At 39.0% G+C, this 24527-nt stretch overlaps 1 protein-coding gene across 1 annotated transcript in view; it reads left to right on the forward strand.

Moving 5' to 3' along the window:
- Positions 1–24527, forward strand: part of KCTD3 (potassium channel tetramerization domain containing 3) — a 340096-nt gene that overhangs the window by 61331 nt on the left and 254238 nt on the right. The window contains exon 3 of the mRNA XM_085612922.1: positions 16633–16678. Within this exon, the coding sequence (XP_085469048.1) occupies positions 16633–16678 (46 nt within the window). The remainder of the gene's footprint in view (positions 1–16632; positions 16679–24527) is intronic.

Genomic DNA, 24527 nt, shown 5'->3' on the forward strand with positions numbered 1-24527 from the left:
GAGGATTGTGATAAGCGAGAATAAATGTTAGAGGCCTTTGGAGTACTTTGAAGTAAGTTGTACCATGTAGAATCTGGTAACGAAGGTGGAGAAACTAGGGATTTAAAATGAGTATGAGTCTAATATTGTAGTGCGTAGAATTGTAAATTTGTGTTGAAATGAGGAAGGCAACTGAAAGAGAACATGCATGTGAAAATGTAAGAAAAGTATAATTATCAAACAATTGATAGACCCATATTATGCCTTTGTCTCTCCATGTTTTCCAGTACATAGGTTTGTTCTTGATGCATATGAACTTATTATGCCATATGGTGGAAGTGAAGAAGGTGTCCGCGTCATAAGGGACGGTGTGGAGGAGAGAATTTAGAATTTTAGATGAATGATTGATAATTGGCGTGGATAGTTTTTGCGGTTTTCGTGTGAAGGATAGATACTCCTGGAAAGAAAAAGGGGATAGTAAAGATCTCTCGAGATCCAACCATAATGGAGATTCTAAAGACGAGTCAGCCACCCATTTGGATAAATGCCTTAAAAGAAAGGCCCTGTGATATTTAGGGAAATGAGGGAAGTTGACACCACCTTCCGATTTTGGGCAAGATAATTTTTGTAGTGACATTCTAGGTTTTTTGCTCTGCCATAAAAAGGATATAAGGATGGAGTTAATCTTATGAAATAATTTTGCTGGTATAGGCATAGGGATATTAGAGATAATATAAAGGACAATACGAGTTAACATCATTTTGATGGTGTCTAAACGACTCCACCAAGAAAGATATAAAGGGTGCCATCTAGTTGTAAGATTCTCTATACATTTGTCAAAGTTTAGGGAAATTGACAATTTATTAGAAGAAGTGAACCATAGACCCAGATATTTAATATGTTGTGGACTCCAAGTAAAACTAGAGGTCGAAAGGTCGTCTTTAACCCCTTCGATGCGCATGATGGAGCGGTTCCGTCATGCGCGTCGGTTGCGCTGTGCGCATGACGGAACCGCTCCGTCATGGCCCCGCCCGCGCACAGAACCTTCAGCACAGCGCGGAAATCCGCGCCGCGCTGAAGGGGTTAAAAGTATATTTGGGTACGGGCAATATTCCACATTTCTCATTGTTTAATCTATAGCCAGAAACTGCTGTATATGAGTGGACCTCTTTTAAGAAAGCCTGGAGGGTGAGGTGAGGCTGAGAAAGGAACATAAGTATATCATCTGCATAAGATGCTAGTTTGAGGTGTTGAGTATTTGAAATGAAACCAATAATAGATTGGTTTTGTCTTAATTTGGATAAGAAGGGTTTTAGGGCTAAGTTAAAAAGGAAAGGAGACAACCTTGCCTCACCTCTCTATGAAGAGTAAAATAAGAAGATGTGAGCCCATTAGCAAAGATCGCAGCTTTAGGGTTTGAGTAAAGCAACGAAATCAAGGAATTCATTTTTGGCCCAAAACCAAACTAAGTCAATGTCTGGAAAATGAAAGGCCAATACACTCTATCAAAAGCCTTTTCTGCATCTAAGGCAATAGCAGCAAGAGGCTCTGTGTAGTTTGATGATTTGGCTATGATATCAAAAAATAAACAAGTGTTATCAGTAATAGAACACCCCTTGACAACACCTGCCTGTTCCATTACCCAATAAGTGAGGGAGATGTGATTCAATTCGAAAAGCCAATGATTTGGAAAAAAAAAATTAATCTATATTTACTAGGGAAATGGGCTTGTCATTTTTACAGTAGCGTAAATCTTTGCCTTCTCTTGGAATGAGACAAATCAGGGCTCCTATAAAGGTTCCTGAAGAATTACCCGAGTCAATGAAAGAGGAAATTAGAGTATGTAATCGTGGGAAAAGTATTTGGGCGAAATTCAAGTAGAATTCAACAGTGAAACCATCTGGCTCTGGGGCTTTATTTTCCTTAAGGGTTTTAAGTGAATTAAGCAGTTCTGCCTGTGTAGTATCCATTTCTAAAAGTTCCAAATTAGATGAGGGGTTTGTAGATTTTTTTAATAGAGGAGAGGTAAAGAGAGATGTCTGTGACTCTGGGCGTGTTCTCAGGTGTATGTGTGAAGAACAGAGGGTTACCCCTAATTGTTTTTCCTAAATCAGGGTAAGAAAGAACTGAATGCGAAGAAACATAGATTTAGGAAAATAGATTCGATAGCAGAAGCAGCGTTACTCTTGAACCCAGAATTAGTAAGAGCTTAAATGCTTTTTATACATCATTTTATTTTTATAAATTTGTAGAAAAAATATATATCAATATTTACAATTGCATATTTTAAATTTGCTATTCATATAAAAATTGATCACAGTTCTTCAAATAGTTTGACATGTGTGGAAATATTTGACACAGATAACATGGGAATTCTCCTCAATGTAAACATGAATACAAAGGTTACACATGTGACAAGCAACTATTCAAGGACTGTTAGGCAAAGGGTTGAGCGTTGCTATGGCCTTAGGATGTATCCACAATCCTACGCGCGTTTCGGCATGTGCCTTCATCAGGGGACCATACAAAGTTTTCACCGGTACCTAGGTGAAATATGAACAACTGTCAAGAGTATGCTGCGTATTGATGTTAACAAAAAACACAGATCTTAATGAATCTCCTATCGTGACATTTTCTACGGTAGAACAATTAAAATCACTAGTCAATTACATCTTATTGGACATCTTCTAGTTGTGAACTAAAAAATGCTGTACACCTTATCTAATCCCATCACCAAATGTGACTTTTGATTAAATGATCTATTGGTTAAAAAGTGTCTAAACTTTAGTGCTGAAAGATTGGAAAAACAAGGAAAAATGAAGAGAAGATAGTAGAGATATGGCTATGTCCTGAAACTAGGTCAAGTAACCTGGAAGAAATGAAGACTTACGAGTGGAAGATGGAATGAGGGGAACAGACTCATGCGTCTTACTCGTGTATCACAAAAGTTCTCGGTTCCTCGGTGTGTTTGCTACTAAATAAGGTCTGGATTAAACAAAAGAGAGGGAGATGTGTATAATGAAAAAGCGAGGACCGGCATGCTCAGTATGTCACATTAAAGGAAGGATAAAGCTAACCTGAGTTCTAGTAGACAGAATATATAGTCTCGTTAGGAAGTTTTTCAAAGATAAATGAAAAGGGGTGGGTGGTTTAATGAACGATCAGTTTAGGTGGACTACGACCCTTTCGATTATCTAAGTGGAGAAGAATAAAATTAATAGTTCAGAACCGGTCTTAGGGATTTGTGAGTATGCTGTATCCTGAGTAAATAGATGTAACTTACGATTTAGACGAATCCGGTTTCTCAGAATGTCATGTGATAAGAAAAAGGAATATGGAGGTCTGGTGGTAGAAAAAAATGAATAGGAAAAATATATAAGTGGATGATTATGGCTAACACATTAGGTGGTGTTGGGCGTCAGATTTAAATATGGCTAGTGCTAGTCGACTTACTTAGAAATGTGTCCAAATTCAAACTAGGAAGTCTTGGTGTGATTAGTGGAATGGAACGGAGAGAGCGTGGCTCCAGTAGATTCAATGGGCGAGCATAGGAGTCGGTAGTAGAAATCTAATAAGAGACAGTAGCGCAAATCCATTTGTAAATGTGCGTGTCTCCTCTGTAGGTAATATTTTTTCACAAACGTGAATACAATTGCACTTACTTTGCAATAAATTAGAGCTCGACCTAGGTGGCGTTCTCTGGTAGCGTCGGTGGATAAACTCGCGTCTAGTTCTTAAAAATCTAATGAGAGACAAATAGCGTGCAGCACTGCATAAGTAGATATGTCCTCTCTAATGTGGTAATATTTGCTAACAGATATAAGTGTACTTACTTTGTGAAATGTTAACTACGCGACCCAGAGAAACGTCATGGTTCACTCGGGTGTCTCCGGTAGGACGCCTCGCTGCTCTCGCTTTGCCGTTCTGTGAGGTTTTGATGCGAAGCCTGAAGCCTTTCATGTAGTGTTTGTGTCGTTTGATTGGACGATAGTGCGGTTTTAGCAGAAACGGAGAGGGGACTGACGTTTAAATGGATCGTATAAGATGGTAATTGTAGCGGCCATCTTGGAGGGGAGCTAGAAACCCAAGTTGTATTGGGAATAGGATGAGGGAGATAGATTATAAATTATAAAAATCGACCTAATACTGATGTAAATATGTAGCCATGGCATTAGTCGTGTATTCAAAATAGGCTGTACGGATGAAATGAAAGGGGGGGGGGGGGGTTTGGACGGGGATGCTTTGAGGCAAAATAACCACAATAAGAGTGAAGAGTATTGCGTATACTCAAAACATGAATAACGATCTACAGCTTAATTGCTATTGTATTTAATGACTTGTTCCCACGGTATTTCACTGTTCAGACCCTTAAGGTATGTGTTGAGATGGAAAATCCAAAATACTTCTCTTTTTTTGCGTATACTTGTACTTGTGTTGGTGGAATGGTTTCTGATTTTCTCTAAGATAAGCCACCGTATTTGGTTAGGTGTGTGGTTTGCTTCCATGTAGTGGCGAACCAGGGGGGCTTGAATTTTCTTAGTCCGTATTGCTGACCTGTGTTCCGTTAGTCTAGTGGACAGCATACGAGCTGTCTCTCCAACATAGCCTTGATTGCAAGGACATAGTAGCAAGTATACAACGTTGGTGGTCTTGCAATTGGTGAAACTCGTGAGTGGTATGCTTTTGTTGTTGAAGGTGAATTGTTTCGTTTCTATAGCCGAATCACATGCTGTGCAGGACATGCATTTGAAATTGCCCACCAGTTTAGTGAAGCCAGTACTGCAAAATTGTGTTTGAATGACTGCAGGTATGCTTGGTAACCGCGATCTTACTACCAAGTCTTTGAGGTTTTTATTTTTTCTGTATGCATACAGAGGTTTGGGTAAGGTTTGATCTTTAGGTTTAGTTGCATTTAGAATATGCCAGTTCGAATTGATGACATGTCGTACTTTTGCATTCATTGTTGAGTGTCTTGATATGAAGACCAATCTAGAATTAGGGGTTCTGCGGCGGGGTGTTAACAAGTGTTGCCTGTCGTAAAATCTTGCTCTCTTGTACGAGTCTCGTATTAGGCGTTTGGGATAGCCTCTGGTTAGAAATTTTTGTTTCATTTCCTCAGATCTTAAATCAAAATCTCGCAGGTTAGTACAATTACGGCGGAGACGCAAGAACTGACTGAAAGGTATGCTGGGTTTTTTGCGTAAGGGGATGGAAGCTGTCAAAGTGAAGGAGTGTGTTACGCGCTGTAGGTTTTACGTAAAGATCAAGTTCAAGGTGATCGCTATTATTTTGGATTTGTATGTCCAAAAATTCCACTTTGACATTGTTAGAGTTAGCTGTAAAGAAAATGTTGTTGTCGCATAAGTTCAACCAGGAGACAAATTGTGGAAGGTCTTCAGGATCAGCTGTCCAGATGAAGAAGACATCATCTATATATCTGGACCATGATGTTATAGATTCGCTGAAGGGTGCAATTTCATTGTATATGAATCGTGTTTCATATAAAGCCATGTAAATGTTAGCCACTGTGGGAGCACATGATGCTCCCATACTGACTCCCTTCGTTTGTTTATATAGGGAGCCATTAAATTCAAAGGTGTTCTCTGTGAGTATCAACTTTAAACACTCCAAGATGAATAGTCTTGGGCAATCAATGTTAAACGTTTCCATGAACCAGGCTACTGCTTCTAAGGCTCCTGATTGTGGAATGTTGGAGTATAGAGCTGTGATATCCATAGTAACCATGAGGTGCGTATTTTCATTAAAGGGTAGATTTTCAATTTTAGTGATGATATCACTGGTATCCCGGATGTAAGATGGAATCTGTGATACAAATGGTCTTAAAATAGTATCTACATATTTCGAGAGTGGTTCTGTAACAGATCCTATGGTGGTCACTATTGGTCTGTACGGTGGATTAGTACTATCCTTATGTATTTTAGGGATGCCATAAATGGCTGCCATTTTGGGTTCTGTGATGTTGAGAAATTCCCATTCTTTTTCACAAATTAGTTCCTGTTCAAGAGCTTGTGTGGTAAGCTGAAGTATGGTGTTTTGTACCCTTTTGGTAGGGTCTTTAATGATCTTGGAGTAATGACAAGGGTCATTCAACATTTGATCCATTTTCTGGATATATTGGGATTTATCTAGAATGACTATCCCTCCGCCTTTGTCACAACTCTTGATAATAAGGTCTTTGTTGAGTTTTAATGATTCTAATGCTAGATGTTCTTCGTACGTGATGTTATACTGAGGTGGTAAAATATATTTGGTAATCGCAGAGAGTTTATTGAACACGACATGTTCAAATACTGACATTTCCGGTGCCACCTGTTCTAGAGATGGAAGAAAGGTAGAAATCGGCTTAAGGCCTGATCTGTTTACTACTGAGGATTCTTCTTGATTATCTTCGAAGAAATTCTGTAGTCTTATTTTGCGGAAGAAGGCCATCATGTCTTTAAATAATTCAAATTGGTTGATGTTGCGATGTGGAACAAAAGAAAGACCCTTAGAGAGAAGTGTTTCCGTGGTGTTATCTAGGGGGTGACTACTCAAATTGAAAATTGGAATTTCTTTTAGTCGCGCCAGTACTGTGCATTTCTGGTCACCAGATATTGGTTCTGGTTGGTATACGTAGCAGGAGCTTGTTGGTAATTCTGGGGCGAGGGGTATTGTTGGTTCGGTGGTGGGGGAACTTGTTGGTAATTTTGGGGCGGGGGGTATTGTTGATTTTGTGGTTGTTGAAAATTGCCTCTGTATCTGGGTTGGTATCGTGTTCTCCAACGTGGTTGGGAATTCCTGCGCCTGGATAAAAAAGGCGGGGTGTATGTTCCTCTGCTATTTTGTGCTCTACTGGGGCCACTTGGTTGATGTTGATGGGGTGCCTCACTATCTGAATCCGTAGTGTCCGAGAAAGTAACTACTTTCTTGTGGGACCAATTGGCAGTATATGAATCAAAGGAATCTCCACTTGGCTCTGGTTGGTAATAGTGCTCCGCCAAATAGGGGTATACTTTTTCTTGACTAAAGAATTTGATGTCTCTATTAAGTTTATCTGTCTTTCTTTTGAGTAGATAATCATTGTAGGAATTCATTTCCTTTTTCACTTCCGTTAGTTTGATCTTGGCTTCTTCTACTGCGTAACTGTCTTTAAGTTTAGCTTCCAGTTCAGCAATTTCTGTGAGTGGTGTTTGGACTAATTCCTTAGCTGTTTCAACGATTAGGATCATATAGTCCCGTGAACATCTATTAGAGATTAAAGACCAACGTTCTAGAAATTTACGTATCTGAACAAATAAGCCTGGAATGTTGCGTACTCTAAGGCCTTGGGGTATGACCCCTGCTTTCAAATACTCTAGCATGAATCGTCCATGGAGTTCGATTCTTTTGGTCTTTTTCATAAGTGCTAAGAGTTTTTGGGTGTCTGTATTGCTTTGCCAAGATGAGGCTGTGGCAGTAGTCATGGTGGACGTCGATTGTCCTACTAGGGAAGCAAAGTCTTCGTCAGTGAATCCAAAGGTAGGTAATTTATCCATGTTGGTAAATGGAGTGGGATCAAGTCGTGGAAATCGACTTCGGATGTGTGCTGTATATATCAGGGCAATGTTCAGGACAAGAGAAGAAAGTAGGGTTATATATAACAGGGAGTAAAGGGAAATACGTGTTATTGACCTTTATCTTCGACGTTAGACTAGTGAAAAAAATGTATATAAAAAAGGTTGGGGGTATATTGAAGAATAATTATACCTCTTTGACGAAACCCTCGCACAGACAGGCTGTGGAGCAAATATATGTGTGAAGAACAGAGGGTTACCCCTAATTGTTTTTCCTAAATCAGGGTAAGAAAGAACTGAATGCGAAGAAACATAGATTTAGGAAAATAGATTCGATAGCAGAAGCAGCGTTACTCTTGAACCCAGAATTAGTAAGAGCTTAAATGCTTTTTATACATCATTTTATTTTTATAAATTTGTAGAAAAAATATATATCAATATTTACAATTGCATATTTTAAATTTGCTATTCATATAAAAATTGATCACAGTTCTTCAAATAGTTTGACATGTGTGGAAATATTTGACACAGATAACATGGGAATTCTCCTCAATGTAAACATGAATACAAAGGTTACACATGTGACAAGCAACTATTCAAGGACTGTTAGGCAAAGGGTTGAGCGTTGCTATGGCCTTAGGATGTATCCACAATCCTACGCGCGTTTCGGCATGTGCCTTCATCAGGGGGCCATACAAAGTTTTCACCGGTACCTAGGTGAAATATGAACAACTGTCAAGAGTATGCTGCGTATTGATAATAACAAAAAACACAGATCTTAATGAATCTCCTATCGTGACATTTTCTACGGTAGAACAATTAAAATCACTAGTCAATTACATCTTATTGGACATCTTCTAGTTGTGAACTAAAAAATGCTGTACACCTTATCTAATCCCATCACCAAATGTGACTTTTGATTAAATGATCTATTGGTTAAAAAGTGTCTAAACTTTAGTGCTGAAAGATTGGAAAAACAAGGAAAAATGAAGAGAAGATAGTAGAGATATGGCTATGTCCTGAAACTAGGTCAAGTAACCTGGAAGAAATGAAGACTTACGAGTGGAAGATGGAATGAGGGGAACAGACTCATGCGTCTTACTCGTGTATCACAAAAGTTCTCGGTTCCTCGGTGTGTTTGCTACTAAATAAGGTCTGGATTAAACAAAAGAGAGGGAGATGTGTATAATGAAAAAGCGAGGACCGGCATGCTCAGTATGTCACATTAAAGGAAGGATAAAGCTAACCTGAGTTCTAGTAGACAGAATATATAGTCTCGTTAGGAAGTTTTTCAAAGATAAATGAAAAGGGGTGGGTGGTTTAATGAACGATCAGTTTAGGTGGACTACGACCCTTTCGATTATCTAAGTGGAGAAGAATAAAATTAATAGTTCAGAACCGGTCTTAGGGATTTGTAAGTATGCTGTATCCTGAGTAAATAGATGTAACTTACGATTTAGACGAATCCGGTTTCTCAGAATGTCATGTGATAAGAAAAAGGAATATGGAGGTCTGGTGGTAGAAAAAAATGAATAGGAAAAATATATAAGAGGGTGATTATGGCTAACACATTAGGTGGTGTTGGGCGTCAGATTTAAATATGGCTAGTGCTAGTCGACTTACTTAGAAATGTGTCCAAATTCAAACTAGGAAGTCTTGGTGTGATTAGTGGAATGGAACGGAGAGAGCGTGGCTCCAGTAGATTCAATGGGCGAGCATAGGAGTCGGTAGTAGAAATCTAATAAGAGACAGTAGCGCAAATCCATTTGTAAATGTGCGTGTCTCCTCTGTAGGTAATATTTTTTCACAAACGTTAATACAATTGCACTTACTTTGCAATAAATTAGAGCTCGACCTAGGTGTGTACAGCCGCTCATAGAGTAGAACAAATTCTTCTAAAATATCGGCGTCTCTGTGTTTTGACATGTTATTATCATCTATTATAGATTCAATATGGAGCTTATTTTGATTGGTTCTAAGGTAATTAGCTAATAATTTGCCTGATTTGTTCTGTCCTACATAAAAGTTTGCACTAGTCTTTAATAAATATAAAGATGCACTATTCGTGGTGTCTTTGTTGAACTTAATCTTGGCATTTATAAGATCTGTAAGGCATTCTTTCGATTTAGAAGTGTAATATAAATGTTCCAAGTTTTTAATCTTAGAAAGGAGTTCCGTGTTCAATGACCGGGCTGTCATTCGCTTATTGGATACGTATCTGATGATAAAATCATGTGCAGCTTTGAACGCCTCCCAGACTGCATGAAAGGGGATGATGTGGGTGTTATTAATTAGAAAATATTCATGAAAAAAGGATATGAAAGAAACATTAACATTGGGGTCTAGAAGCAGGGAGTTATTGAAACGCCATATTTTGGGGTATGCAGATTGAGATAAAATATCTAGCTGAATTGACAGGAGCATGATCAGAAAGGAGTATGGGACTTATATATCTGCTAAAAGTAAAGACTGGGTGATATTGTGTGAGATAAAGATATAATCAATTCTTGACTGTGTCTGATGAGCTGGAGAATAAAAGGTGTATTCCTGTGATGTCGGATTGCATAATATCCAAGCTTCTGTTAGCTTTCGATGCTTTACTGTTTGTATGAAGGTTTTGTGTGCTTTGTTTGGTGTGAAGGAGACCTTGGATTTCCGGTCAAGGAAGTGATCGACTATCAGGTTACAATCGCCAGCAAGAATACATTTCTCTGCAGGATTCTGAGCAATCAGTTGAGAGATTTGGGATCAAAAGGAAACAACTCCATTGTTGGGAGCATACATATTGAATAAAGAAGTTGGAGTACCCACGATCATTAAATTGGTAAACAGCCATCTACCTTCCTCATCTGTATCATGTGAAAGAAGCTTAACATGGAGTGATTTGTGGCACAAAGTTATGACTCTGTTTCTTTTGCCATCCTCAGGTGAGAAAAAGATTACCAACCCAATTTTTCTTAAACTTTAAAGACTCTGCTTTTGTAAGATGTGTTTCTTGCAACAAAACAATATTAGCATCTAATTTAGATAAGTAAGATAGTACTCGATGTCTCTTGATGGGGGAGTTTAAGCCTTTAATATTCCACGTAACAATTTTTAAAGCCATGAAAAAAAAAACTAAATAAATGAAGAAATAAACCGACCATAATGCAAGGCATGTTGAAAGGAAAGTGTGATACAAATAAACATACTATGACATTGAAACTCAAAAGATTAAGATGAGAAAGAAAAAGGAGGAATACATCATGAATAACGAAGAGCAATGCAGTTAAAGGGAATAAAGAAGGAGTACAGTGAAGATTGAGAGAAAGGTGAGATCATAGTAGAAAGAACTTCAAGAAAAAAGAATGACATACAATCCAAAACATCTGAAAGGTGGGGGGATGAGGCCGCATGGAACAATCACACGTCCGGACTCCATGATGGAAGGCTGGGGGAGCAACAGGACAAACAACAGGTACAGTGGATAAATGAAACGATAAAAACACGTAACCTGTGAGGAGAGAGAAAAGGTTAATATCATACAACGGAACTTAGAAACAATATCAATTATAATATACAACGAACAATTCTTGAATTAGTTAACGAGTATTAAATCATATGGTGCAACAGTGCCAACTGCTTATTATCCGATGAGGAATTATCCATAGTTTCTGCATTACATGAATTGAGAAACCTTTGCAATCCTATAGGATCTTCATAAGTAGTAGTCTTATTGTTATTGGTCACTTTAAAGAGGCACTAGTGAAAGAGGTCATAGCGTGCACCCAAAGAATGAAGGTGTGGTCTCATCGCCAGGAACTCTTGACGTCTGTCAGCAGTCGACTTAGCATAGTCCTGTGAGAAGAAGAAAGAGTTACCTGACCATGAAATACGTTTGATGGACCTAGCAGCCGATGAGACCCTAAGCAAATCAATATATTGCCAAAAAGTACAGGATGACTCCTCTCGATTTCCTCAAATTGGAAGAAGACGTGGCAGGTTGAATGTTAAGAAGGGTACCCTCTGGTAGATTAAGAACTTTTGTGAGGAAGGATTTGAAGAAGGTGAAAGAGTCTGAATCTTCCAAGCCCTCTGGCAATCCATATATGCAAAGATTGTTTAGTCTATTTCTATTTTCAAGATTTTCGACCTGTTTCTGGAGCGACGCCATATGAGATTGAAGAGCTTCTACTTTAATGTTTGATAAACCCAGAGATTCAATGTTCTGTTCCGCTGTGGTAATTCTTTCTCCCAGTCTTGACTACCTGTCCGTTAGAATTTGTAATTTGTTTCTTCTAGGTCCATAGATCCTGACGAGGGTTGTTTATGAGGAGAAGGAGGATCTTTCTTTAGTCTTTTGCTTGGCACTTTGTTGGCACCAGAGGGTGCGTTAATATTCGGTAATGGCGTGCCCTTAGGCGTTGAAGTTGTTGAATCTTCCATTGGGATCCGATGTGAAAGAAAGCTTGAACGCGTTAAACAATAGTACGTTGAGGGCGTCACCTGAGATATATCTTTAATTATTTTGTTCATGCAAAAAAACAATGAGAGAATATACAGCCATTTCAGTAGAGAGGGCTCTCCTCAGCTGACTTAAACCCTGTTATGTTAAAGTGACACACCACAAAACCTCAGAGAAAGTAAATAGCTATCGGAAAGGCAGATATCAACACATTAACATGTAAATTATGTGAAGGGGTGAAGAGAATACCTATTTAAATGTTTAAGGCTTCCCATAAGTAAAGAATATTGTGACTGGCATTTTGGGGGGGGAAGGACAATCTATTGCACTTTCTGCTGTTTTGCACTAAACGCGTTTTAGCACATAAAAGGGTGGCTTGTGCCCCTTTTAAGGAATTATGAGATAAATTCTATTGGAGCAGGATTTCCATTTTGTTTTAGAACAGATGATGAATGTATTTTTAACTCATTCGCCTCATACTTATGGGCAGCTTGGCTGTGTATAAGGGGGTTGGTAGCCATCCAATGACTCTGATTAGGTTCTAACAGAAATGTATATGATTATGGACATCACATTGCTTACGCCTCTTTATATAAAATTTGTATAGCCGCACCCTGTTAGGATCTTGATTAGTAGTTGCTGGATTAATGGACACAATTGTTTGTATTCTGTAGCCCAACATGACTGATAGAAAAATGTTGGTTTATGAGTTTTTTATGTAATTTCGGAAGTGCTGATATACTACTGTAAGGGCGAATGATATTGCAGATGTTATGGTCCTTACGCTCTTTATTATTATTTTCTATTGTATATGCATATTGCTCTTTATTGGGGACATTAATTCATAGTTGCGGGTCCTATTGGCTTTACTGTCCTTTTTGCTTGTATTTTGAGGGCTAATATTAATAAGAAATGTTTTATGTGATTTTATGTATTTTTTTATTTTATTATGTATAATTGTTTGGCAGAAAGCCAAGACAATATCTAATAAGCTATGATATGATTACATGCCACAGTTACTTTTCAATGTCCTAAACACTTTTAATTCCAACTTGTGGGTGCCCAGTCTCAGAGTAGCAGGGCCAGACATCGTTCTCAGAAGCCGATAACATTTCGGAATGGCTGATGGTATAAACGTTTGTCCCCGAAACATGTGGCCACACTATTTTCACAACTCTCTTGCACACCCTTGCCAGCTCCTTTACTTCTCACCGTTTTCTTTTTTTCCTTTTCTCATTTGCTTTCATCCAGGGGGCAGTCTCTGCAACAATGTTCATGGTTCATGCCAGTCTAGAAGCATGTTACTGGGGAAACACACTCCTGCAGCCCAATGTGCTGTATGTGGTACCGCTGTTAGAAGGTCCATGAAGAAACACCTCATGATTTCAACACAAGGGTGAAATATACCACAAGAAACATTGGATTTTATTTTTTAGATGAAGTGACAAGGTGCAGTGCATTTATGGCATAATACTGAGTACATTACTATACAATTGGGAAGAAAGACATCTAATCTTGTGACTCCCTAAATTCCATTTGGAAGCTTCCCTCACAGAACCTATGCATTGGATGTTTACAACAGAATCCAGATGGGTGAAAGCACCCGTCAAAAGTATCAAAGCTATGCGCATGGGGATTCCAAGCCCATTAACCTGAAAGCTCCCCGAGGAGCAGATCATATCTTCCTCTGGAGACTCGTGTACTATCAGGTCGAGTAAGATACCCCATCTACTTTTGACGCTTCCTGCCAACAATTGCATCTCCTTGTCAAATTAGCTTCCATTTCAATGCATAGTGATACTGGTTTGTTGCACCAATAGGTCTATCCCTGGATGCACATCAAGGGACCAAACCTCCAATCGCTCATCTGCCTGTGAATTATTTTACCTAGGAGTCAGTGTAGCCTCCCCCAAGGCCACCCTTCAAATCTTCTAAGTAAGATTTGCCTTGCTCTGTCCTTGTCTTCGGCTACAGTGGTGAAGTCCAACTCCTATTCATGGTAAGCAACATTTTAGCAGGAAGGTAGCAGTTTCCCAGATGTCCACACCACATGGAGAAGCATAAGAGGTCAGGGCCCAATATGCTTCCAGTGCAGCCCCAAACTCAGTAGTAGCAGGAAAGCATTTGAAAAAAGTGTGGGTGGCACAAAACCTTGTGACATGCCCACAACTTCAGACGAAAGAAAATATGACACGGCCGTCCTCTGTCTGACAGTATATTGTATAACCTGGCCACTTGACCTCTGTATCTATCCCTCCTCTCGATGCAGGAGTATGCCAAGACTCTACTGGTCCCAGCTGTTTGCCTCCACCACACTCATCTGATGCACATATCCCTAGTGGTTTGCTACTATCCAACACAGTTAATCTCCCATTGGGCCACTGTGTTCATACAGCCACTAACCTCATGAGGTTGATGAGTAGTTTCAAATCAAAGCCTATGAGAAAATGACTTCCCCAACAATATATATTTTATTTTGTGTCTGATTCATTTATGTCTGGCCGAAGCACAAAGTCATGGGGAAATGAATGCTGTCCCAGTCTTTCCGGTCCTGCGCAATATGTTATCTTTCTGACATCAATCACTCTTGATGATGCTTCAGCAGACTTTACACCAAACACCCTCTGCAACAAACAGAGGCTGGCAGACCCTAACAATTTTCTCAATACCAGTAGAGATGGTGGTAAATGTGAGGCACAGCTCATTCAGCATGCTTAGAACTATCTTGCAGTTTTTGGTAGTCTTTTGACAGTGCCACAAGAATTCTCATTTCCTCCTCTTCCAAAACCATGATTTCTCAATGGGGCCAAAGTCCTCAAGTAAACAAATTAAGTTTGGAAAGCCTAACTGCAAACCATAAGTAAAAGCTTCTCTCTCAGCAATCCTGGACAACGGGGCTTTTAGTCCTAAAACTTGAGCTGAAATATTTTAGATGCGGACTTTGCTCAAGTGCTGCAAGAAGTTCAGCCTTATAAATTGAAGTTCCAAGGGGCTTACAGTATTCATGCTTTCATCTCCCATGTGCATCAGGCCCACTGGTAATGCCTCTGCCTCACTTACTTGAGGTTGCTTCCTGGAAGACATTTTAATTTTCATGCTTACCATTACTTCAGTGAGGTGAAAGCCCTGTCTGTTTCAGACCTTACAATGTCTTTTATCAAGACCATGGGGATTTATCTCCCAGTTTTCTTTCTGGAACCTCATGCTTCTTCCACCAAGGAGGTCATCAATGCTATGTTTTAATCTGAACAGGACCAAGGTAGTACCTTCCTCAAAGTCAGATGGATAATCTATTTACAAAACTGTGTTATTCTGTGCAGCATACATCTTTTGTGTTCATTGCCTGTGCAGTTAATCACAATAAAGGCAGGTTAAGTTGGGTTCATTAAGCATATTCCTATCAGCAGAGTGGCCAAATGGGGCACCTCATGTATTCTGCAAACACTAAGCCATTGATGGGTCATCCTGAGGGAAGGAACAATTTGACTAAGAAAATGTTTTCAATTATTTGCTTACGACGTCATTGGCTGACTAATGCTGCCCATTCTTTTTACTCATCCATTTCTTTCCTTGCTGTCTAATTTATCCACAAGTTGGGAACCGATTCTAACCACCATGCTGAAGTAGGAAATAGTACCTTAATGATGACTCCATTAGTGCCTGTCTGTGGGCTCTCACTAACATTTAATACATGATATAGAATAGTCAATTAATTCTGAGAAATTATAAATAGTGCACTTAAAATATTCATGAAGATGTGAGTTATTGTCCAGAAGGGCAAACCTTCCAAATTATCGCAATTGAAAATCTTAAATTGCAATAGCATTGCCAGCATACACTTCTGGCATATAACTGTAAATGGAGTCGGTCAGTAGCTCGGGCAAAAGTAGTTGCTGCACCTGTCGCAACAATTTTCTTGGGTCTAGTACTGAAAAATGAATCGATCACTCAATAACATATTTTATTTCACAGCAAAGCTTTTGTTTGTGAATAAATGAAATTGGGTTTGTCCAAATCTTAGCAACATTATACATGATTTACTTCCCTTTACATAAATTTACCCCCGATAAAGTGAGAGCTACTGAATGTCTTTTCTCCGCCATAATTTTCTATTTTTTTCTTTCAAGTCTTTAACAAACACTTGCATTTTAAAAAAGCCTGCTGCATTGTAAAGACAACATTATTACTTTTTATATACAGTGCATCTATGAGCTTAAAGTGTGATAATGTGTGATAATTCAGAATGCCTTTGGGATGGCAGAATAGGGCATAGGTGGCGGAATAATACACCAAACAGCATGACACAAGAAGGAAATACTTCTCTGGGCGGAGCCAAAGCTTGAATCTATGCATATTGTAAGGAAATGGTAACAATAGAATTCTGCAGACAACTTCTCTGTCAAGCCAGACCTAAAAATAGAGGGTTGATTTATCTTATTCTTACACAAGTATGTTGGAATTACTTTCTGGTAATCCAGCAAAGTAACTGTCTCAGGAGTGTGGGCTCTTTTCAGTTTGTGCCAACAGTGTGTGAGGAGGGAGAATAAGTGGCAGTGGAAGCCATGTACTAATCTAATACCATTACCGGGAAAGAACTTGCAAGAAAGGACACTATTTGGTGGTCAAATTAATAATGATGTAATTTTTATTTTTTAGTTTGTTGAGTGGAAGAATTTCAACACTTCGGGATGAAACTGGAGCTGTAAGTATTTTCATTAACTTTAATAATTTGAATTGTTTTGATGACACTATAAGCACTGAAGTTATTTGAATTCTGATGGGACACTGTGATTATTTTAACTGTCCACTTGTTTAGTCATCTTATACAAGTGATCAGAAGAGAATGGGTCTGCAATCTGTACAATTTCAATGTGGTCCTATGCTAATATGGATAGAACATATATAAGGGTGTGCTGAGCATTAGAGCCCTTCAAACCAAATTGTGCACGCCTAACTATTGAATTCACTGTTGAAAGGCTACAGTATTTAGTATTTCTTTCTGGTTAGTGACAGATTAACAATGTCCAAAACATATGCTGGCAAGACAATTTTACTCGGCTACAATTACCACCATCTGCAATCAGCCACTTTTCTGCTGTTACTGGAAATTGAGTATGAGTTTTTTTGTGAGGGCAGTGATTTTAACAGTTGTAATTTCAGTCACTCTGCTGTTTTTCTTTGACAAATGACCCTCCTTTGCTTGATGTACAGTCCTCCAAAGAGGACATCCTCTTTATTTTCCTGTCAGATTATCAAAAGGTTAAGGAGTATGACATTTGTTAAGCAGTTTTGGTTAAGAATGGAGGTATAGGGATACGTTGCCTTCACTTTGTGCCATTGTGTGATCCTGTTAGAAATGGGGTCTCTAGTTGGCAGAGGTTTGCACTATGTCCAAGTGGGGACCACAATTCTAGTCATGGTAAGATAGATGCACACTTTAAATTAACCTGTGCTCACCCTCTGGTAGCTTGGCACAGGGCAGGCAGACTTAACCTAAGAGGCAATGTGTAAAGTATTTGTGCAGCAAACACACACACAGTAACAAAATGAATACACCACAAAAAGTCTCCTCATAGGTTTAGAAAATGGAGATTATTTATCTGCTTAAAACAAGACCACAACGTCAACAATCCAAGAGGTGGAAGTTGTGATATGAATTATTAGAGATTAAATCTAAAAACAGTGCTTAGATGTCAGTAGTGCTAAATAGTTACTTGAAGTCGCGCTGGACCAGGGTAAACCCAAAGTTCTGGCCGACTGCGATGGAGAGCTGCTGGCTACAGGACCCACGGAGGGTCCGCTGAAAAAGTACCTCGGATGGAGTAAAGCATTGTTGTTGAAACTCCGATGCGTCGGTTCCGATTCACGCAGTCGGGTCGATGTGTCAAAGTCGAGCCTCGCAGTTGGGACCTTAGATTGGAGCTGCATCGTTGTCGAACCTCGCAGTCGGGTCCCATGTCATCGCCAAGTCACGCAGTGATGTCTTTGGAATGGCACTGCGTCGGCTCTGATCGGCGCAGTTGCCCTGATGCGTTGATTTTGTAGCAAATCAGCTGCAGAACCTACCCTGAGGCCCAGGCCCGGAGGGAGCACCTCCGGCAAGGGTAGGACTCACAGTTTGCAGAGCCCAGAGCACCAGCAGAATTACAAAAAGTATTTTGTGTCCCTGAGACTTCAGAAAGCTGGATGCAAATTAGCAAGTCTTTGGAGTCACTCCGGGTTCTAGTAAGATGGGTTCAGTCCTTGTCCTCAGCAGGGCGGATAAGGCACTTGAGAAACACATTTCCACCAAACCCATAGTGGTACATAGAAGGGGCAAAACTCTGAGAGACTTTCTATGCCCTAGTTATTTACCACCTACAGTCAATACTACTTGGCTACCTGATAAGCCTAAAGGATTTTACAAATGTACTAAATGTAGTGTCTGCTCTCTGGCATATAACAAACTGAAAGAGTTCCAATACAATACTGCTGTGACAAAGCGTATACAGCAATTTATTAATTGTAACACCAACTTTGTTATTTATTGTATCAGGTGCCAATGTGGACTGATATACATTGGCAGCACAATACGACCCTTGAAAGAAAGAATCCAGGAACACATGAGGGCAATTCGAAATAATAATACAGAATATCCATTAGCTGTACACTTTAACACTGCGCACCCTTCAATGAAGTTGACTAGCATTAGATTCCATGGCATAATGCATGTACAGTGCAACCCTAGGGGTGGTGATAGAACATTAGCTCTTAGAAGAGCAAAAACGCAGTGGATTTTGAAATTATAAGCTGTGAAGAAGGGATTTAACATAGATCGGGAACTACATGTATTTTTAACAGAATGACAAACTGTCGGTTCAGTTAAGTTTTATTATTATGTAATGGACCCAATGTGTGCAAAAATACTGTCTATGTTATTCTTAACTGTCACTTACAATGACTAACATATGTGAGTGTCTTGATCCAACTAGGGTGATGATTCTGTATGGTGTCAACTGATAAACAACTGCCATTATATCAAGAAGCAATCTGGGAATATGACTTTTTCACCTTTTGTTTCTCTAGAGCAACTGAAAATATGTAATCTGAAGCTAGATTTGTCCTAAAAAACTTTAAGATGTCACAATTATCAAAATATACATTGTAAGGAGCACAATATAACAACTATTCTAATTCTATTGTCCCATTTCTTTTAATTGTTTCCTTTCTTTCAACTTTTTGTCCAAATTTCAATACAAACTTCTACTCTTTCAAGGTAGCCGCCGTCATTAGGATTGGGAATCTTGGGACTATAGTCCTTTTATGACATAGGGCTTTGCTTGATGTCGGTATATAAAAAAATTGGGTCGCCAATATACAATTCATTGGGACCCTTAACGAATTGGCAAGTCTATTTATTTTATTATTTATGTATACTTGGCCCTCGAAAGTATTGAGCATAGGACCCGCTACATCATGGCTGCCACTTTAGCGATAGAATCTAGTGGTGAAAAGTGCTTTTCATCCCGACCTTTTTAGAACTAGTTAACACTTGCGGGTGACTTAAGTAGTTGCATCAAGAGTATTTAATGGTTCCTTAATCACCACAGACCTTCCTTTATGTGGACCAGAGGGAAGTGTGGATTTGGTTCGTGACAAGAATCTGCCAGGTTAGTACGTGAGCTGAAGATGAAGGAGGGATGTTTCTGTACTTTTAGAAACTAAGCGCCACACTTTTTCCATTACGGTGGCTCAAATATGGCATTAACGACGCTTACGATAGTATTTGCAAACATAAGTGAACTACTTAAGAAACTAGCCCTTTCAATAAAAATAAAAATGCTACTATTGCTTTCGCAATCGTATATGACGGTTTTGCCTTATCAGTAGAGCTGATATTTCTCATTTTTTATATAGGTGTTTTAGACACCATAAATACATAGGACGCATGGTTGGTCTTGCATTCGGGTGGACCATCAAAACTTGGAGGGACTTTAGATTTCGTTCCAAGGTTAAGATTTTACCTCTTCGTTTACCTTTGTATGGATCATTCTCTTTTACTTATTTCAATAAAGTGCACAAGAGGTGTTTCATTATCTCTACTTGCATCATACAATTGGGCTTTCCTATTCGTATTTTTGGTTCTGCATGAGCTATAAATTCTTTCTCTCACATACGATGGTGCTCTTTTTTACAAAATCTTCTTATTGTTTGGGCCTTCTCTTCCTCTCTTTTCACATTTTCTTCCCGTTTGTTCTTTGGTTTTACATTTAACACGGGTTGAAATCTATGCAACATATGAATTGTTATAAAAAACATATACTTATGTAATTTTATATCTATGTAATTAATATTGTTTACCGTCTTGAAAAAGTTACCTTTGTAATGAAACATGTGTCGGCTGTTGTGTGAGCTACACCTCTTCATCTTCGGACCATGCTGTTTCTCCATGTATACATGTTCACAATCATTATTTGTCTAAAGCTTAAGTATGCACGGTCATACAGTGGTCCATATGGTTTTTAAAAATATCTAAAAATAAAGTATAATTACATAAATGTATGTTAAGCGGATGCTCATATCACGAGTACTAAATGTGATGACAAATAAAAAGAGTGCCGAGGTACAATCGTCAAATTAATGTCTAGAAGAGTAATCACTGGGAAAATTGATGGCAAGATTGATATTGATTTTTCCATGCCTAATTTGAATGAACGTGTAGGTAGGCAGATAGTTCCTAATGAAAACTGGCAGTTAATTCACAAAGCCTGTTTTGCATGGAGATGTAACGCGTGTACAAATTCGGCTCCTCATGGAGAAGTTTTCCTTCATAAATGGCACATGGTCATTTGCAATAGATGGAAAGAGTAATGGGGAAATGATGTAAACACCTCAAAGCTATAACCTTTTCAATACCTTTGCCTCACTTACTTAAACTTGCATCTAAATGAACCAGATGTAAGTGGTGCAGAAAATCTATGAAAGTATATGGATGCCCCTATTTTCCAAGCACCTTGAAAAAAGATCCTAAACGTTCACCTCGCTTCCCTAATAGGTCATGAGCCACCAGCCTAAAAACAAAAGGTTTGTACAGTGAAGAACATCCAAGCAGCTCCTCTCAAACCAAAAGGCCATCCATGAAGGGAGCTCCCTGCCATCCACATTATGATGAAGGAAGTTGATACATTTTCTAGATTGTTTTAGAAACACAGACGTAACGTGTATAGACCCCTGGCACCAAAGACTTAGTCAATTGCCAACCTGAATCAGAAACCAGTTGTACTGCAACCATTTCAGAACCCACTGAGCAATATTTGAGTGTGATGTGTTTCAGGTAACAATCAATCCAATTAGACATTACAGTGATAGCCGGTGGAACCCCAAACTCTTTAATTAAAGAATTCTACATTAAAGAACACTTAAACATGATGAATACTTTTAAAATATTTATTTGAAATAAAAATCCTAGTCAAGCGCACACAATATGAATTGTAACCACAATAAAGACAAATAAAATGGCAGCAGCAACGTTCTTCAAAAATGTCAATTAAGATCAATGAACCAAGACCTGTGTACTGTGCCTAGGTTCAGACTGACTTGTATGGGTGGTTGTTCTTTCACTATTTGGGCCCTAAACTGTTGAAAGCTGTTCCTGAGTTTCTGAGAAAGTGTACCTCACTTCTTGCATTCTGGAAAAACCTGAAGACTTGTTTTTTTCAAACAGCGGCTATGTCACCATACCTTCTTGGTTAGCGTTGGGAAACCCTTTGTGGGTAGCTATTACACTGTATAAGATTGTAAATAAAAAAAAACACTCTAACAAGGTTGCAGCGCTAAATTTATAGCAATCCAATCCTTATTCTGCTTTTAATGAGCACTAATCTAATTAGCACAAAATAAAACCTATTTCTAGTTTCAGAGCTAAAGCACACCCACATATCTATTTGAACAATAGATCATATGTTTAATGCAGTCATAGGGTCTGCTATTCTAATCTCACAAGGCCAGCTGCACTGACAAGTGAGTGAGCGAAATCTAAATAACTCCCATTCCGGTAGCTTTTAGGACTAGGGAGATAATTGTTTGTCGTGTCCCAAAGCCATCTGGTGTGAAGATTCCCCCCTGCTCTTCACTCTCCATAATCTATTTCTTAACATAATCTTATTGGAAACTCTTATCAGAAACAATCAGCAGAAAGTGACCTCATGCCTTTTCAATTATTATAATTCTATGAGACTGTGGACTTATGAAATAATGGTAAACGAGAAACGAAGCAATCAATATTCAAAGTAAATGCAAATATGTTCATGGAAGCTTGATTCTCACATTGCAGAACATATAATATAAACTAAATGTGACCCATATAATTGACCTCATTTAGCATTTTACTAATACTGCGTATTAACTTTTTGATTGATTGACTTTCATATGTACCTCATGAAAGGGAATGTTCAGAATAAAAAATACATAATGTTCATAACAAAGTGAAGAATTCATTATAAAACTTTCCCTCGTGTGAAAATAAAGAGACACACTTTTGGGAAATTAACTCATTTTCTAAAACTTTGTGTGCACATTTTCCTCCCTGTGTGGTTACGGAAACTCAAAAAAAACAAGTTTTACCTAAATGTTTTGTGATTCAGATATTGTTGGCCTCCTATAGAGTTAGCAGGGAACCGAAAATCCTCCAATTTGATGAGGAAACTTTAAATGCAGATTACCCTAGTGGAGACATATTATTGTGGAGGGAAATCAGCCAGTTGATATTACTTCATATTAAGGGTTTTATCTTGAAATTAGACCATTTTAAGACCCCCCTGAGGAAAATTCGTACATTTCTGCAATACCTCTTTCCTATAGATCCAGAAATGTCAAACCTTTGTGATTCAAGCTTAGTTTCTACAAGAAAAAAGTTACAGGCTAGCTCTTATTCTCAGTTCTTTAGTCTTGAATGTGGTTATCTTTATTCACGATTTTATGATGACGATGACAGTGGTAATTGCAGGAGATTTCCCACCCATTGTTTTACCTCCTCAAAATCTTGTACCTTCCACCTGTCAGAAAAACAATTACTGTTATTCTATACAATATCTTCTTAACTAGTACAATTCTGTGAGACTAGGATATGCGGTCATTAGTTAATGAGACCATAGTTTATGATGTATTTAAGACTTCACACCCTGTAGAAGACTACACTGTTCAAAGCTACAAGAAATTAGAAATGATTTCTATCTGTGTTCCAAATGTTTTTCAAAAGTACCTTGAATGCTAACAATTCAGGTGGTACTGGCAGCTGTCTTGGTAGGTGTAGACTCAAAGACATAGCTGAATTTACTGGATGGCCTTCACAACAGCGAACGCTGTCATCTGTTTCTGGGCCAGCAACCTAGAAGCTAGAATAATTTCGTACTAAGTTTTAATATATAATGGATGCTGACTTCACTCAGCATGGTTGATAAGAATAAGATAAAGAATCCACAGCAATTCCTCCACTCCATTCGTGGGAGAGAAGGGCTAACAGGTTGCCAGCCCCAGCTTCAGTCTATTTCCTTTTAAGCTGGTTCTGCCACCCTTGCCCTTTGCCTTTCCCCTACCATCACCTTCATGTCAGAAGGAGTGTCTCTTATTTCTGGCCAAGTGGGAGTCCTTGTCCGTGGATTGCTGTGTGCTCCATTTGATATACAAGGATTACCCCCTCCCCTTTATGGTTAGTCCTCGGCTGTTAGGAAGTATTCTCCAGTCCATGCCAAAATCTCAAATGGGGAAGTGTTGACCTTGTTGTAGAAAAGGGTCATTGATGTGGTGCCCCAGGAGTAGAGTGGCCTGATACTTTAGTGTCTCTAGTTCCTCCTACCCAAGAAAGATGAGGTCCTAGGCTCATTCTGCATGTGATGCTCCTGAATTTCTTTGTGCACCTAGACAAGTACAATATGCTGTCTCTATCAGTCCACTTGACCTGTATTGCGAAGGATTGGATAGTGATAGTGTCCATGGATCTCCTGCAGACCTCTGTTCACATACAAATTCTCCCAGCTCACTGTGTTATCCTAGCTTCACGTTTCACTCTAAGCTTTATAAATATTGTTGTGTTACCTTTGAGCCTTAACAATCACTGCAAGTTTTCTACAGTGTGAGAGTTATGTCACCCTCATTCAGAAGTAATTAATGTACTTCAGGACTAGGATGACGGGCTGGTGAAGGAAGGCACCCCACATTGGTTTTGGACTATTTGTTGCACACACTGACCTTGGTCCATCACCTGGAGTTCAGCGGAATTGGCACATCATTCTGGCTCAGTACTGACTTCATTTGAGCCATCTTATATTTGCCTTGCATGTGAGTATTTCCTCCACCTCAGAGGATCTCAGAATTTCGGGATATGATCCCGATGTTTCAGACTCTATTACCCTTTCCGGTTCTGAAAGTCCTGCACTTTTTGGGCAGGATGGCCTCGTATCCCTTCAGTGCCACATACCTGGTGGAGAAAGATATCCTTCCAGTTGTGCCTCAGGCGGCAATGTTTGCAGCATCTGGAAGACCTTTCTGATCTGGTTTGTAGAAGTGTCCTTCCA

This window comes from Triturus cristatus, chromosome 6, assembly GCF_964204655.1.
Source record: "Triturus cristatus chromosome 6, aTriCri1.1, whole genome shotgun sequence".
Classification (NCBI taxonomy): domain Eukaryota; kingdom Metazoa; phylum Chordata; class Amphibia; order Caudata; family Salamandridae; genus Triturus; species Triturus cristatus.